Source organism: Corvus cornix, chromosome 6, assembly GCF_000738735.6.
Source record: "Corvus cornix cornix isolate S_Up_H32 chromosome 6, ASM73873v5, whole genome shotgun sequence".
Taxonomy (NCBI): domain Eukaryota; kingdom Metazoa; phylum Chordata; class Aves; order Passeriformes; family Corvidae; genus Corvus; species Corvus cornix.
Window position 1 is genome coordinate 32221492 of NC_046336.1, and position 16651 is coordinate 32238142.

General features: G+C 41.9%; 2 protein-coding genes across 2 annotated transcripts; both read left to right on the top strand.

The window, feature by feature from the left end:
• The first annotated feature begins 681 nt into the window (after positions 1–681).
• Positions 682–3219, top strand: SRGN (serglycin). The gene is made up of 3 exons (XM_010400721.3): positions 682–837; positions 2603–2750; positions 2895–3219. Exons 1-3 carry the CDS (start codon positions 747–749, stop codon positions 3106–3108), a joined length of 453 nt encoding a protein of 150 aa, XP_010399023.1. The 5' UTR covers positions 682–746; the 3' UTR covers positions 3109–3219.
• Positions 3220–3614: 395 nt separating this feature from the next.
• VPS26A (VPS26, retromer complex component A) lies at positions 3615–16636 on the top strand. Its single transcript, XM_039554103.1, has 9 exons — positions 3615–3713; positions 6913–7062; positions 8722–8794; positions 10878–11034; positions 11486–11650; positions 12071–12177; positions 13232–13300; positions 13867–14009; positions 14883–16636. The coding sequence occupies exons 1-9, from the start codon at positions 3711–3713 to the stop codon at positions 14994–14996; spliced, it is 981 nt and encodes a 326-aa protein (XP_039410037.1). The 5' UTR covers positions 3615–3710; the 3' UTR covers positions 14997–16636.
• The last annotated feature ends 15 nt before the right edge of the window (positions 16637–16651 follow it).

Here is a 16651-nt window from a genome sequence, read left to right on the forward strand (position 1 = left end):
TCCTTGTGGAGCCACATGTGATCCAAAGGGGCATTTGTACCACACAGTGATGATCTGGCCAAGCAAATTGACTTTGCCCTTCCAGAAAGGAGCTGATGTGTTTCTACCAGAATATATTCTTTAACTTAATACATTTTTTTTCACTTCTACTGTGAATATCTATGATTCTGCTTTCAAAAAAACCCAAAAACCCCCAAGCCTGGCATGAAATTACAGAGATAATTTACTTCTGTGGAAAAAGATGATTCCCCAGATGGTGAAACACGTACCTACTGCGAGTAGCTGGCTTCTAACCATCTTGGCGGACTGGTGTGGGCTTGAGGCAGGGAAAGGCAGTGCCAGTGCCAATGCACAAATGCAGTTGACCGAAAATTAGGGAACATGAAGCACTGCTTTTTCACTCTGGAGGCCTCTCAGCATTGGGCAGACGCTGGGTGGGATGTGTGCCTTGACCACAAGCTGCTGGCAGCACCACCTTCAGTCCAGCTGGTGGGTCCTAGGTTTGCTTTTCTCCTCGGGCAAAACAGGAGATGAAGGCAGAGGAACTTTCAATTTGGATTGATGAAGGCAGGAAGGCCACAGTGCTGAGCTTTTCTGTTCATGTCTCACTCCTGTCAGTCAGGAAGTGGTGACGCAGGTTATGGGTTGGGTTTGAGGTTTTGGAACCTTTTCTAAAAGTTGATCTCCTCGCTCCGTCTTATTTCTGAAGTGTGAAGCTGTGGTGAAGGCTGGTTGCGAGCAGAGGGATGCCAGCCAAAATGCAGCTCCTTATCAGATGTAACGGGAGGATTTTCCTGGCTATTTGTTTAATCCTCTTTGTGGGATACACAGCACAAGGTAAAACGGGTTGTTGTTCTCTCGGTAATCCTCTTTCTGAGCTATGCAGTGTAGGCAGCCTCTGAATTTCACAAACTGGCCTTCTTCTGAGGGTAATGAGATCTATTCAGAAAGTCTGTTTTGCTAAAGTTTCCTTTTCTGGAGAGGGAACAGCAAGAAAATGTGCTTTTTGCAATTGGAGCATTTCAATTTTTGAAAAAAGCTTAATGAAAAGTTTGTTGTATGTGTGTATGTTTTCAGTCTACGTATTTCAATATATATTTTTCTAAATGTCCCTTTCATAGTGGTCTGGTTACTGCTGTTACGCACTTAGGGAGTTACAGACATAGTATGTAACAGTTCCCATGTCATAACTCCTACGGTCTGCTTTCTGGGGTGAGCAGGAAAGGAAACTAGCTGTAAGTATGAGGAAACTAAACGGTTTATTTGGTAAAATATTGCAACATACAGCACTAAAACAACGAAAAGGAAATATTGATTCATGATGCCATGCCCCATGGATTTCTTTCTTGTGAGAGAAAAACTCCTCTTCAAGCATGTAGAGTGTAATTTGTCCACAAACCAAAGCTGTGATAGTGAAAGGCTCTCGTTATGCATTACCACTCTGAGGCTGATCTTTGAGGGACGATGGCCTGCTTGCTCTATGTTGCTTATTTGCAAATTTTTCAGCTACAGCTGTTTATTTTGTTGTGACTGTTATTATTAAAAACCTTTTTAATAATAGGCGAGGAGAAGAAAATAAGTATGATAAAGGAATATACTGTAGAAGCAGCAGGAAATTACACCCATGAGATCTTTTTTCTTTTACAGAAGAGTGTAGGAGGTACCTGAAAGTCATCCAGTACATTATGGAAATATATAGGGCAATAGAGAAGTGTAATTACAGAGAGATATTCCCAAGAAACTGAGAAAAAAAATAGATAAAGTGCCAACAGGTTGAGAATGCACCAGGAGGTTTCTGAACAAATTAATTATATGAGACCAAGAGGAAGGATGAAATGCCACTGCTTTTATCTTCACTATGTGATCCTTATTTTGTCATTTTGGTATTTTTTGAAGACCCACATTTTCAGTGACAGCCCCAATCAGGCACCTGGGGAGCACCAGAACTGAAAACATGGGTTTACAAAACCTTGTTGTGTCTAGGAGACACCTGAACTGCCTCTCCTCTGGCGAGTGCTCTGAGAGCCTACATAAACCCCAAACCTGCTCCCATGGCATACCCTGAGTTTCTCACCTCCCCATCAAAACTCATCCCATTGAACTCGAAGGGGCAGAGCTGGAGCCAAGAGAGGAAGGAGAGCACAGGAGCCAGCTGTCAGCTGGATTCCTTGTCCCCAGAGATTTTCACATTATTTTCACATACCTCCACCTTCTCTCAAGGAGAGCTGCAGGGCACCCTCAGGTCCCCCACAGTTGCGCCAGACTGTGAGCTGGGGATGAGCCGTGCTGTGACAGCAGTGGTTTCCCATGGACTTCCCGGTGCCGTGTGTGAAGGGGATTCCCAGGGATTTTTCATGGACTTCCTGGTGCCGTGTGGGAGATATGTCTGATGTCTCTGATGGCAAAGGAGTCACTTAGGATGTCAGTAGCCATTTTAAAAAAAGTTGTCAGGGTTACTTTAGTTTTCCAGAGGTTGAGCAATCAGGGCCGCACAAATTACTTCCATCCGCTCCTTTAAGCCTTATTGGGTGCTCATAAAGTTAATAGGACCTGGTGAGTAATGTCCTGGTCCTCATGGATAATGTGTGGCTGATTCCATCAGGTGCTCCGATGCAGAGGGCAAGGTACAAGAGAGTGAGGTGCCGGCCTGACGCCTGGTCTGCTAACTGCATTGAAGAGAAGGGGCCCTGGTTTTACATGCCCAGTGGTGGAGCCAACAGGATCCTTCCTCCCATGGCAGACCCGTCCTTGTAAGTTCATTTGCCACATGGTTGTCATTAATGCTAGCACCCCAGAATGTCTATTATTCCTGCCTTGACGGTCCTGTCACAGTGTGGCTCGCCCACGCTTAGATCTGTTCATCTAAGAGAGAAAAATGCCATTCTGCATTTCAGGATGAAGAGATACCAGGAGCTGGGTGATATATTCCCTCTCTCGGATGAGGATTCCGCCTCTGGGTCCAATACCATGGTGGAAGCAGAGCCAGCCTCTGGGTCGGGGCTTGGTGACAATGACAGCTTTTCTGAGGCGAAGCTGCCTGTCTTCCTGGAGAGCCTGCGAGGCACTGAGCTGAAGGAAAAGCTGTCGGAGGAGGATTTGCTCCTGTAGGGCTGGAGACGTTGTCCTCATGCATCGCTCCCTCGCCTCTTCCCCAGAGCCTCACCCAACAGCCATGAAGCGGTTTTAAACCAGCATCAATAAAAATTTTGCCTTAAGATCCTTACTGCTTTCACTTACTAAAAAGGTTATTGTTCAGTCTGAACTGCCTTATGTGTGTATGTGCGGCAGCCATCCCAATGGGGGGAACAACAGTGATGGGTGGGCAGCCAGCTCTGTGGGGAAGTCATAGTACTCTGAGGGGATAAATTCCAACCCTTCGTGCGCTGGGAGCCGCCTGCACTTTTACAGCAGTCAGCCAACCGCGTATCCCGAAAACCAGCCCGAAATCCTGCGAAAAGAAAAGGTTTACTACCGCGGTTATTTCCTGAGGAGACCTCCCAAGCGCTGCCGCCTCCCGGCCGCCAGGCGGCGCCCTCCGGGGGTGGGCACGGGGCTGGAGGGGGCGGTCACGTGCAGCGGGGCGTGGTCCGCGCGCGGGGGTGGGCGTGGCCTGGGGCCCCGTAAGGTCACATGACCAGGGGCGCGCGGCCGGGGGCGGCTGGTGCTGGTGCGCGCGGGGCTGGCGTCGGGCCGCGGAGGGGGCGCGTACCATGGTGAGTGCGACGGGGGGGGGGGGGGGGGGGGGGGAAGTGGTTATGTGGGGTGTGCAGGAGGGGCGCGTACCATGGCGAGTGCGGGGCGGAGAGGGGGCAGCGCCGATCCGCCATCGCCTGAGGCGGCGGCCTGGGCAGGGCGGTGCCGCCTCTTCCCCTCCTTCCTTCGAAAAACAAGGGTTTGGGGGGGGTATTAATTTTATTTGCGGATTAAAAGTGCCCTCATGACCTCGGTAGGGCGGGGTTTGGTCGTGAAACTCGGGTTCCGTGTGCCCCGCACAGCTGCCGTCGGGGAAAGCTCGTGGACGGACCTGGGGTTATCGGTAGATCTTCCGGCAGTGCCGTGAGGCAGCGCTGGCAGCTGTGGGCTGTGTTCCTTAAGGATCACACCCTTCAGGAAACGGCGGCTGCTTTGTGCCTGGCAGGCTCGGCGAAGTGCTCGGTGTGCCCTGATGAAGAGGTTAAAAAAATACGTGTCGTAAAGAGTCATCTGGATCGATGGCTTTGTGGTTCTGGGGTGTTCGGGGTCCGTAACACGTGTCTCTCTGTTGCGCGTGCAGAAGCTGCTCAGGGCTCCGTGTGAAGCTGAAGCTGGGCTTTCTGCACCCTCTGTCAGCCGCTGGCAGTCCCACAAGTCCTTCAGTGCAGCTGTTACACTTCAGGGCTGAACGCAGGTTGATTTGGGTCCTGATGTAGCAGAATCTCCAACGTTTGTCTTTTGCACAAAACCAAGAGCGTAGCCTGGCATTTGGCCAGTTTCTGGAAACCCCAGTTCTCTGTCTGCATTCTTTTAAACTGTAACATAATAAGCTCTGTTATAGCTTCTTAAAATAATTCTTGTTTTGCATAGTTTCCCCGCAGTAGTATCTTCGATAGCAACTGGAGGAGATACCAGCTGTTGACTTCTTTATTTCATATGCTCTCGTTCTCTCTGGAGGACATCACAGCTAATCTCGAAGGGGTGCAGTTGAAATATTTATATGCAGTCTCCTGAGAAGTGATGTGTTACCAGTGTTTGGTCTGGTTGACCATTTAAATGGTCAGCTTCATAATTCAGAAGGTACTTTGAGAGCATCCGGTATAATTTGCCTAAAGGTAATGTGCTTCCTTGTTTAGTTAGAGGGGAGTATAAGACTAATCTGGAAAACAAGTACAGTTTCAAGGGAAAAAATGTGCCCATGCTCAAAAGTATCTTGTATTTAAAATAGCCTACAATTTGAAATTCTTGTTGAAACTTTCTTCTTCTTCTGTTGCCCTTCCCCAGAAGCCAAGAATCAGTAATGGTTCTAGTGTGCACTGTTTAAAAAAAACGATATTTTTTCAGCAGTCAGTACAAATCTGTGTTTGGCAGAGATGTGGAAGACATTTTGGTCTTTTGTTTGATGGCCTTGTTGGTCATCTGCTGCTGCTTTCCCCTCAGAATGTGTAGTAGATATAACAGGGTTTCAGTTAGAGTCATATATATCTTTGTGGATTGAACTAGGGCCAATTGCTGAATGTATACAAAGTCAGTTTAGTCGTGTGTGAATCACTGTCCTATAGCTCCAGCCTGGTCTATGTCCCCTCTTCACTAGGAGGGGTGAGCACGAAGTCACTCAGTGTTCCTACTGCTAAGCAGTAGCATTCAGATCAAATCTTCCCCTAGGCTCTTTGTTTTTTATGCTGCATTTCAAACTTCAGGTCCTCAGAATGTCTTGGAAAGTGTTCTTACTCCTTTTTTTACGTTAAACTGGTGAAGTGAGAATGATTGTGTCGTTTAACCCCAGCTGGCAACAAAGCACCACCACAGACAGCTGTGCAGTCACCTCCCCACCCTGGTGGGCTGGAGAAGAGAAGCAAAAGTAAAACTTGCAGGTTGAGATAACAGTTTAATAATGAAAGCAAAGTAAAATATATTAATAATGGTAAATAATAACAATAATAATAAAAAGAAAAATAAACAGGTAATGCACAATTTCTGACTAATGTCAGAACCCTGTCAGCCCCTTCTAGGTTACTCCCCCAGTTTATACACTGGGCAGCACATTCTAAGGTGTGGAATATCCCTTTGGCTGGTTTGGGTCACCCGTCCAGGCCATGCTCCCAGCTCTTTCGTATACCTCTTCACTGGTAGAGCATGCAGCACAAGAAAGTCCTTGACTTAGGATGAACCCAACATAGCGACAACTAAAACATCAGTGTGTTATCAATGTTATTCTCAGACTGAATCAAAAAACCAGCACTGTGTCAGCTACTGAGAAGAAATCAACTCTAGGAGAAATTATTTCTGAAAGAAGTTAACTCCATCTGAAACCAGGACAGACTGTTTAATGTGTATCAAATTCATCTGGTTGAAGCAGATGTTCTCATGAAGAACATAAAAACCCCACAAAAATCACACTGAATTAGTGAAGTGTCATCTGCTTTAGTACATCAAAGCAGATTAGTGCCTAAATCTTTGGAGGAAAATGTTGGCTTTTGTACTAATCTTGTTGAGTTTCCCATACAACTAACATGTTTTGCAGCTTCTTGTAAGAAGTGTTTGTGTAAGATCAAAGGATGATCTCTCAGGTTCTCGTGTTTGGTGCTAGTCAAAATTTCGAGCACAGAGAATGCTGAGGAAAGGTGAGGACCGACATTGTGCCCAAAGCAGTGTTACAGGTAAACTTGTAACACCCACTCTCTCTGATGGCAGTGTTGTGCAGCTGAGGTGGGCTGTGTGAAGAACCGCTGCCTCTCAAAGCTGCTAGTGCTGTTTGCTAAGACAACTGTGGTGAGGAGGCAGAGGCAGCAAATAAGTAAAATCCCTATTCCCCTTGCCCAGCCGGGGGGATGCTTTGGGCTTTGCATATCCCCTGTTGTTTCTTTCCATTCTACTTTGCTCTAGTGGGTTTTTTTGGGTTGTGGGGTTTTTTTTTTTTGTTTTGTTTTGTTTTGTTTTTGTTTTTGTTTTTTTTTTTTTGTAGTAGTAATGGTAATTACACGGTATACTTTTTATAAGTGTTATATTTTTGTAAGAGCTTGTTACTGATCTGATTTCAGTTATTTCCTAGAGGAACAGTTGTCCTTTGTCATCACTGTTTCTTGGGTCTCTCATGCATAATGGCTTTGTAACTTCATGGAAGCACAAATGTTTTTTTCCCCAGTATATAGTGTACAGCTGCAAGTAAACACCACATTTAAAATGGAGTGTCCACTTATCCAATTCTTGTTATTCCAGAGTTTTCTTGGAAACCTTTTTGTTCCTGTTTGTGAGATTGATGTTGTACTTAATGACGCTGAAACACGAAAACCGGCAGAAATCAAAACAGAAGATGGTAAAGTAGAAAAGCATTTTCTCTTCTACGATGGAGAATCTGTTTCAGGAAAGGTAAATTTTTATTTAAAAGTGGCTATTAATTACTCATTCTGGTATGCAAATGCATATAGGTAAGTAAATGACAAACTATTGTAAGAGCTGCATTTTCAGCTTGTGTTGTTATTCAGAGAGAAAACTGCTTTGCTATGTATGGTCTTTTTAACCATTAAGTCATTCAGGCAGCTGATAAAACTCAACATTTTTGAATAGTAGCTGTTTATTTATTTCCAGTCATCTCATATTTGTGAATAAGGTTTTTGTGCAATGATGTGCAATCCTACCATTACTTCTGATGAGAAAACTGTTCCGAACTGCATCCTCCTGCTTCCCCTTCCCTTTGAGCTCCAAAATCCACAATCCAACACACGTAACAGTAGTTTTTGGCTGGTGCAGTCAAAAATTTGCAAACCCTGAAGATAAGCCTTGCGTTCCATGCCCTGAAGTGGTTTCTGGATTGCATCAGAGAAGCAACATACCAAGTTCAGCTGACTGCTGAGTCCACAATAGTTTCTCTTACTGGAAAAAAGACAGTGAAGTTCAGATAGCCAGAGGGATTTCTCTACATTCAGTATTGCACCTAGGAACTCCTTGCTATCGCTCTGTTTTACTGGAGCCATTCTCTGAATGTTTCTATTATGATTCACTTTTCCATCAAAAGACTTGAGTTATGAGATTGACTTCTAAATGCCTACTTTGATCTTGACTGATCTATTCCACTGGGCATCTTCCTGCTCTAGTGATACCTTTCTGTACAAAGGTCCTGCTTCTCCAGAAGGATCCTTCCAGGGATGTGAAGGGCCACAAGATGGGCCTCAAGTTCAGGAAGCTGAGGGAGAAGCTTATGATCACAGGCTGGAGCACTGCTCTCTTGTATCGGCTACGTCTGAGAGGTGCCTCATGAGTTCTGGCTAACACAAACGCAGTGGCATGAGGAGGTCTGGGAGACCAGTAATTTTTGGACAGCTTCCCTCTACCCTGTCCTTCTTTTCACCACAAAGATGGATTGTTTGAGTGGTTTACTTCCTACTCGGATATTGACAGTGTACTGGATTTTAAAGTACGAGAATTTCTCTGGTCATCACTGCTTTATGAGCAAACATTCTATATGCTTAATATTTACATATTTCAATACAAAGTAACTTTGTGGAATCCTTTCTTGTCTGTTTTTGAGAATCAGAGTCACAAATGAAACTCTTCATAGCAGGTTTCATTATCTGTTATTTTTCATTGACTTTGCCAATACCAATATTTAGCTATCTGCTAGGGAAGGGACTGAAGCTCACTTGACTTGAAAGGAATCAATCTCATGGCAGTTCATTTTTGAACTTCCAAATGTGACTGTCAGAAGATGCTTTGAAGCATCACGACTGGCTCTGCTTGAGCTCTGGCTTGGATACTTAATTTTGGGACTTGAAAGTTTCAATTTTAGTTATAAAATTCAGTGTTGTGGATGATTAGATTTTTCTTGAATGTTTTAGTGGTGCCTTGGAAATGCTTAATTTCATAATCAGCTGTTTGATTTGGCTGCCTTCAAGCTCAGGTAGGGCTGTTGAGAAGAGATGTTGGTTTTCATAGGCATGTACTAATATGTTTTCCTTTTGAGATTGTGTTAGAATGAAAATGGTGAAAACATTTAACTTGTGTTTGTTTGTTTTTATTTTATCTTGGTAGGTGAATGTCTCCCTTAAGCATGGGAAGAGACTAGAGCACCAAGGAATTAGAATTGAATTTGTAGGACAAATTGGTGAGTTTAAGTTATAAAGGGGCTTTTAGGTGCTTGTGGTTTATGGAACTTGGCACTTGTGACTGTCAGCAGTTCAGCTCAAACAATGCAACCTGTTCTGATCAGTAGATGATAAGTGCCAGGGGAAAGTTTTATCTTCCTTACTTAAAGCAAGTGATGTACTAATTTGTGCTATTCAGAAAGTCATTCGGAAAAAGATATGTACATGTGAGGGAGAACCAGGTTGGTGAGTATTCAGTCTAAGACTAGCTAAAAGTTTGGTTAATAACCATTAGAGATGTAGGAAAAATAAACTTGTGACCTTCTCTGAAAGAGAAGAGGCATAGAAAAGAGATTAAGAGGTAGCCTATAGCAAAATACATTCTATGGCAGTTGGTTTTATAAAACCTATTAGAAATGTCAATTTCTTATAACTACCCTAGTCGTCTTAGAGTTGAACTATGAGGAATCTTTATTATATCTAACTTCTTACCAGTCCAGGTAATCTCTCTGCGCCCTTAGGCTTATGCTAGAATTCCTTCCTTCTCAGAGAGCTGTTTGCATTATTGTCCCTCTTGAAAGTAATTACTCAAGTTTCAGCCTCATACAATTGACTTTATATGGAATTTCACAAATTCCCTATTTCTGATCAGTCAGTAGGCTCCAGTAGTCTGTGTCTGAACTGTTGTCTAGCAGATATGGCTGAGACCCGGCACTTGCTGCTTTATGCTTTGAAGTTTTGATCAGTAAGGCTGTAAAATTAAACTTTCAGAATAAAGCAGCACTGTGGTGGGAGTGAGGCATATAGGCAACAGGGAAAAAAAGAGCTCATGTATGTCAGTTTCATTTAGTCTGTTGTCTTCTAATAGCTGTACAGTTTGTTTTTCATTTACTCTTGAATTACAAATTTTATTATTCAGATGAATTTAATTTGATGTAGTGTTTCTTGAAATTCATGCATTTCTGGGACTTTCTGTTACGCTACATTTAGAAGTCCACAGAGTTATGCAGAAATGGTTTAAACTACTGCTCTTTGTACTTGTCAGTATTTTCTTGCATCCTTCCAAGTTTTAGTGTAGAAATGCTGAAAGTATTCCAGTAGTGTGATCTCCCTGCACTATTTGGAGACTAACTCCTTATCAAAGCTGTATTTTAAACCAACTCTTCAGAGTACAGCTTTTTTGACTGACTGGCACAAAAAGTATTTGATATGCAGCAGTAAATAAACTATGTATTAGATAAATGGTAGTCACAGCAAACTAAGTACATTTTTAGATAATTTGTGGTCATATCAGAAAATAGGAGTTACTAGTTAAGTGTCAGTTTCTACCAAATTGGCAGTGATGAACTGTGAAGTTGGTGTGTTTAGTTCATTTATTCTTTTCTGAAAAACTTCAGTCTGTGTAAAACCAACTACCAACGCCGATGTTCAGTTTTGAATGGTGGCAAAGCTTATTTTTAGATACTGAAGTGTTCGGGTTTTGATGTTTAAGGTAATTTTAGGTGAGAATTGCAGGACACAGATCTAGGCATGAATAACTGACGCTTCTCTGGGGACAGGAGATGCCGTTGCTGTGAAACTGCTTTTGTTTCCAAATGACTGACTTAAACCAGGGTTATAATAACCCATTTGATTGTAGACTAGTAGTAATAATAAATTATTTGATAGATATTATTAATTTGCAGGAGACCATTTAGGATCACTGGCCTGTCCTAAATAAGCCCATCTTGACATTGCTTAGGTTTTGTCCCTGCAGCAATAAATGCTGGAAGCCAAAACCAGGCAATGCTAATTACCGAGCATGCAAAGCAAGAAGTACTTATTGAAGCTAGCTAAACTGTCATTAAAAAACAATGCCCTGCTAGTGAAGCTTTAAACGTGTTCTCTTCATTCCAGTTAGTTCTTTAGGGATGCTAACTGTAGGCTGCTAGAACTGAAGGTAATTAAAAAGCCTGAGTAAAACATTTGGTCAAATACGTGTATTTTAAGTTAATTGCTTCTGTTGTACTCTCCCACCTGCTCCTGCCAAATTAGAGACAATTTTGTTAAATTTTGCTAAAAACAAGCACTGAAACATGTTTTCCTTTAACTTCCTAACTTTAGAACTCTTCAATGACAAAAGTAATACCCATGAATTTGTAAACTTAGTGAAAGAACTGGCCTTACCTGGAGAACTGACCCAAAGCAGAAACTATGATTTTGAATTCATGCAGGTTGAAAAGCCATATGAATCCTACATTGGTGCCAACGTCAGACTGAGGTTCGTAACTGCTAAATCTTTTATTTTTCCTCTCCTCCCCTGCAGAAAATTCATAATTTAACAATTATGCTGCCCCCTCTTCCTCCTTTTGGTTATTATATAGAACATGTAATAGCCAGTAGCTAGTGTGCCTTGATTGGAGTTGTTGAGGCTGTAACACGTCTTTTCTACTTAATTTGGAATCGCTCAATGCTGTTTGTATAAATAAAATTCTTCGGTTCAATGAAGTGAAGACAGTCCATGTCTCTCCTTTAAAAAAAACCAACATATCCACAACTGAAGAAAACACTCCCACATGTGAGTGTTTTGTCTTGTGCTTTGGTGTCTTACTCTTTTCTACTGAGTCTTACGAGATTGTATACTGGTCTTTCAAAGAATATCTGTACTTCAGAACACAAGGGCTCTTAGTAAATTTGAATAATTCTGGCTAACTCAGTGTCTTTCTTCCTAGGTATTTTCTAAAAGTGACTATCGTGAGACGACTGTCAGACTTGGTGAAAGAATATGATCTGATTGTTCACCAGCTCGCTACATACCCAGATGTAAACAACTCCATCAAAATGGAAGTAGGCATTGAAGACTGTCTCCATATAGAGTTTGAATACAATAAGTCAAAGTAAGTGTCAGAGCAAAATGCATTCAAGTAAATAACTTGGTATAAAAGGGTACGGTATGTAATACATTATGACCAACTGCGGGCTTAAAATGTAAAGTACTAATTACGCAATGGTGTTTTCGAGAAATAGTTGGCTGTTCTGTCTTCAGTACTAACAGGAAGGTCACTAGCAAATATTTAAGGCTTAGTTTTTGCTTTTATGCCTTTTCAGTATGACTAACAGCACTTCTTTTACTGGTACTGATGGAATGATGAAATACTGTAGTTGCTCCGGTCTGGCTGAGGTGCTTAGTTCAGTGGGGAAGTAAGCTCTAAGTAGTTACCAGGCAGATAAGATAACTGCTTGTGTGACTTGTATTCAAGAAGGTGTAAAACTTGTGTTTATTCTTTAACGAAACCCCCCATTTTGTTCTTTTAAAGGTATCACTTAAAGGATGTGATTGTTGGAAAAATTTATTTCCTCTTAGTGAGAATAAAAATTCAGCACATGGAGTTGCAGCTGATCAAAAAGGAGATTACTGGAATTGGTAAGAGAAACAAAGTCCAAAGGAAAGGGCAACTTGTGTGCCAGTTGAGCCTTATGCAGACCTGGAGAGTGAAGTCAGTAGTTTCAGCTCTCACTAAACTAGTGCTCCACCAGCTTCTTTCTCACTGGTGTTTGACTACCATTGGCATTTTTTGCCTTGGCAATAGTACTTTGTAGTCAACGTTGTCAGTCTGTTTAATTGTTCTGGCGTTGTGACTATTGTGACTCTTCACAAATGTGAACCCTTGTAAATGGAACTTGGGCATAAATATACAGTAGCTTAATCAACCTTAATAAGTAATGAACAAGGGAAGAGGTGTAAAATGCATCCTGAAGACCCCCTTGCCTCTACACGGATTAACTGGTTAAAGAGGCTTGGTAAACATAAGCATGAATCAGTAATGCTCTAGAAATGTGTCATTTTCTGTCATCCTAAAAAAATTGATGCGATGGAAATATCCAGCAGTTTCAAAGCAGAAACAGCTTGTTACTGCAGATGAGGCTTGTACACGCCCGAGCAAGGAAGGCTGTAAGAGGCTGTGGCTCTTGACTTCATTCCCCAGTGGCTGGGGTTCTTTGGAGCTTCTTGTATGAAGAATGAGAAAGCTTCTAGTAGAGTAAGGGCAGAAAGCACTACTTTATTTCACTACTTTATTATCAGCCGGCTCTTGAGCTGGCTGATAACCCTTCAGGTTTCTAGTCTGAGCATGGCCTAGCAGTATCAGTTGCTAGCACTGCTCACCAAACAGAGCAATTTCAAGATTCCAGACCCTCTTGCTTGTCCCTTATTTAAAGCTTGCATATCCAGGGTTCCTTTGAAGCTCTGGCTACTGTCTCTTCAGTGTCAGCATGGCGGGGGGAAGAGTAAGAAAGAGATGTCCTGCCTGGGAGAGGGTTTTGCTTGCTTTAGCCATGTCTGACTTACATGCAAGATGAAGGCCAAAATGCAGTGCTGTGTTAATTTAAGTGCTGCAGAATGGGAATTGTTGTGATAAAGCTTTGTAAATGTTTAAAACCGAAGCGTGTGTTCTCACAGTGAAAACTTGTTTCACCAGGACCTAGTACCACAACAGAGACTGAAACCATTGCAAAGTACGAAATAATGGATGGTGCACCAGTTAAAGGTAAATAACTGTGATTGTTTTAAAGGGTGAGCATTTAGTGTTAAAATGCTATTTAAAAGATCTGGGGCAGAAGAGATGACTTAGACAATTTTTTTTTACCAGAGAAACCATACTTCTCCTTAGGTTGCTGAAATGATGGTGCATTTTCTATTCAGAGAAGACATTTTTATGGACTTAGGGCATTTCACTTGGGATCCTAGTAACTTTTACCCTTATTTACCGTTGGAAATTCTATGACTGATTCTTTCATCAAACTGACTCCATGGTGTAGACCAGCTCTAGAAAGTTAAAAATACAGATCCTTCTGGCTTTCCTGGCTACCATGATTGCACTGAGAAAGGGTTCTCACTGTTCATTTCATACTTGCCTCTGTGCTCAGTGTTATGGTTCTGATTTTTTGGGTGGATGTTTTTTTGTCTCATGTATGTTTGTTTTTGTTTTTTTTTTTAACCAAGGAACAGGCACAGAGAGTGCTTGGGAAACTGCTTTCATTTTACATGTCTTCTGAAACTGTATTAATTATTCCAGTTTTAAGGAACTAATTTAAGCTTTCTTTTCTTTTTAAGGTGAATCAATTCCTATAAGACTGTTCTTAGCAGGCTACGACCCAACTCCGACAATGAGGGATGTAAACAAAAAATTCTCAGTGAGGTACTTCCTAAATCTGGTGCTTGTGGATGAAGAAGACAGACGATACTTCAAGCAGCAGGTATGGTCTATAGCAGTTCTGTTGCAGAATTATCTGGGCTTCTGTATGTGCTGCTTTGAACCTTCAGCAAGTTAGAAGCCACCTGTGCTTCAAGCGTGGCATAAGCATTTCTGTTGGCAAGTGTGTTGACAGGTCTGTGGATAATGTTAGCTTGCACAAAAGGAGCCAAGGGGGATGTTGGATGCTATTCCAACAAGGACAGGATGCTCAGTACCATAGAACTTGCATTGGGAATACCCAGACAAAACACTGGGTGGGTAAAATGAGCTACTGATGCATTTGTTTGCTTTCTTACACTCCTGCAGAGAAATCTCCCCTCCTGCATTAGCCCGGGTTCAAAACGGCAAAGTCTTAATAAAGACTAAGACATTTGACTGAAAATGTTAGAAAAGATGAGGTGATGCTGAGGAAAGGTATAGCCAAAAGGGTCACTGGAAGAAGCCATGTGGATTAGATCAGAATCTTCCTACTACAAAAGTAGACAAGACAGTATAATTAAACATGGAAAACAAGAGGTAGCTGGAGCATACAGTGGCTATGGTAGGCTTTGGATTTGGAGAAAAGGAGGAAGAAAAATTTCTTGAGCTCTTCAATACTATTGAAATTGAGGGTAGGATAGTTGAGGAAGAGGTGACTGCTCAAGATTGCAAGTATTCAAGCAGTAACTGAATATGTAAACTTAATGGTGCTGTCTTTGTTACTTTCATATGAACTGCACTGGTAGGCAGGGGGGATACATTTTTTTGTGGGCTCTTGTGTTTGTTTATCTTTTTTATTTTCCCAAAAGTCTTTGTTTATCAGGAACTTAAGATACTTGATGCTGTTGCCTTAATGGTAAATATTGTTTTCAAGAGTGTTTTCTTCCTCAAACAGGAAATAATTTTATGGAGAAAAGCTCCTGAGAAGCTGAGGAAACAACGGACAAACTTCCACCAGCGATTTGAATCTCCAGAGTCACAAGCATCTGCTGAGCAACCCGAAATGTGAACTGGTCTAAGGTGAAAAACTTTGCAATGCTTCAGCAGGTTAAAGATGGCAGCAGCCTGTGGGAAAAGAAGGCCAGAATTCCCATTACAACTGTCTTCCTTCATCTTGCAGTGCTGCGTTTACCATACTACTAAAGCGTTCTTCAGTTAAACATTCAAGTATGTATATACATTTAAAATAAAGTGCTTTCTCAAACACTGGAACTTTCTTAAGCTACTATTTTATACTGCACATTTACTTTTATTTGATAATGTTACATGCACTTGAGTATGCAAAAGCTTAAATCTAGTTATTTCCATGCATGGTAGGCTGGTATATTTGATTTTTGCTGCTCACCTCTACAATGTAGACTAAAGCATTTCCCTTCTCTCATGTTGTTTATTGCATGTTTGTTTCCAATGTCGCGTATTTGCTTTGTTTTGTTTTGAAACTGCGTTAAGACACAATTGACTAAATCACACTAAAAATCAAGGTTTATGGTGCATCTGTCCTAAATCTCCTAATTACTACATTAGACAGGGTTTAACTGAAGCTGCATGTACGTGCACTATGACTGGTACCTGTGGAGCCTTCAGACACCTCACCAGCTGTTCTGGGAGGCTTTGCATCTGGCAGTAACAAAGAATATTGGGAAGCATCTTTGCCCTCTCTCCCCCAGTTCTCTGTCAAACTTCTCTAAGCCTTTCACATGAGTCGCTTCTAATTTTTGGGAGCTTGTTACCCAGTAATTAGTGACTGTAGAGATGTTGTCATGAGTCCACCTTCAGGTGGTGAGTGGGTAAAGTATTCGAACGTAGTTATCTTATTGATGAAGTAAATGCTGGTAACATTGATTATTTTGCAAATACGTGAAAACTGTGTTTCCTCCTGGCTTCATGATTCCACTGTCTTCACAGTTAGTCTCTGTAACTGTCCTGACAGGAGAGGTAAAATGTCCTCAAAGGACATCCTTCTGGGCCTGTTAGAGGGCAAACAAGATTTTTGTGGTCTTCTGCAAAGGTATTTGAAGCCAGGCAAGCCTTAAAACTTAGAAGCTTGTCTGGCATAGCAGACTGTTTGTCTTTATCATCATCTCATAGGCATTTAGTGTTTGAAGAAGTAGCTTAAAGGAGTTAGTGTTCATCTGTTCACCACAGAGCATGGAGTCTGTTATCAGACCTGTCGCTTGGGCACAAATTGAAGCCTGCTGTGAGGAAGGCAACTTGCACTTGTAGTTAACTTGGCCTTTAAACCAAGGCTTCTCAACTCTGGTGCAAGTGTCATTGGTAACCTTACTTTATGAGTAAGTAAATAATCAAATTACATTTCTGTAAGAACTGTTTTATTACTGTGGCACTTTGATAAAGCAAAGACTCTGTGTACTTTATGCTAGGATACTCCTAATGCGGATGTCTTCGGCTGAGAGCAAATCCAACTCCCTCATGTAAGTGCCTGTTCAGAAACTTAAAAGAATAAAGTTAAAAAAAAAAAAAAGCCAAATATTTTCATGGTCACTTGCATGTCGTAAACCTGGGAACGATGATTTTGAAAAACTTGATTGTACTTAACCAGCCTGATATTGTGCAACCATGTATAACGAGCGGGGGGGAAACATCCTGAGCTGCTATTTGAATTATTAAACCAGCTGTATTCTCACTAAACCCGGGTTGTCTGTC

Coding starts and splice junctions, on each gene's coding strand:
- SRGN (XM_010400721.3), top strand. CDS start 747: ATGCCAGCCAAAATGCAGCTCCTTATCAGATGTAACGGGAGGATTTTC. Junction 838..2,602: donor TGTGGGATACACAGCACAAG/GTAAAACGGGTT, acceptor TGATTCCATCAG/GTGCTCCGATGCAGAGGGCA. Junction 2,751..2,894: donor CCCATGGCAGACCCGTCCTT/GTAAGTTCATTT, acceptor TCTGCATTTCAG/GATGAAGAGATACCAGGAGC.
- VPS26A (XM_039554103.1), top strand. Junction 8,795..10,877: donor TGAATTTGTAGGACAAATTG/GTGAGTTTAAGT, acceptor TCCTAACTTTAG/AACTCTTCAATGACAAAAGT. Junction 14,010..14,882: donor GACGATACTTCAAGCAGCAG/GTATGGTCTATA, acceptor TTCCTCAAACAG/GAAATAATTTTATGGAGAAA.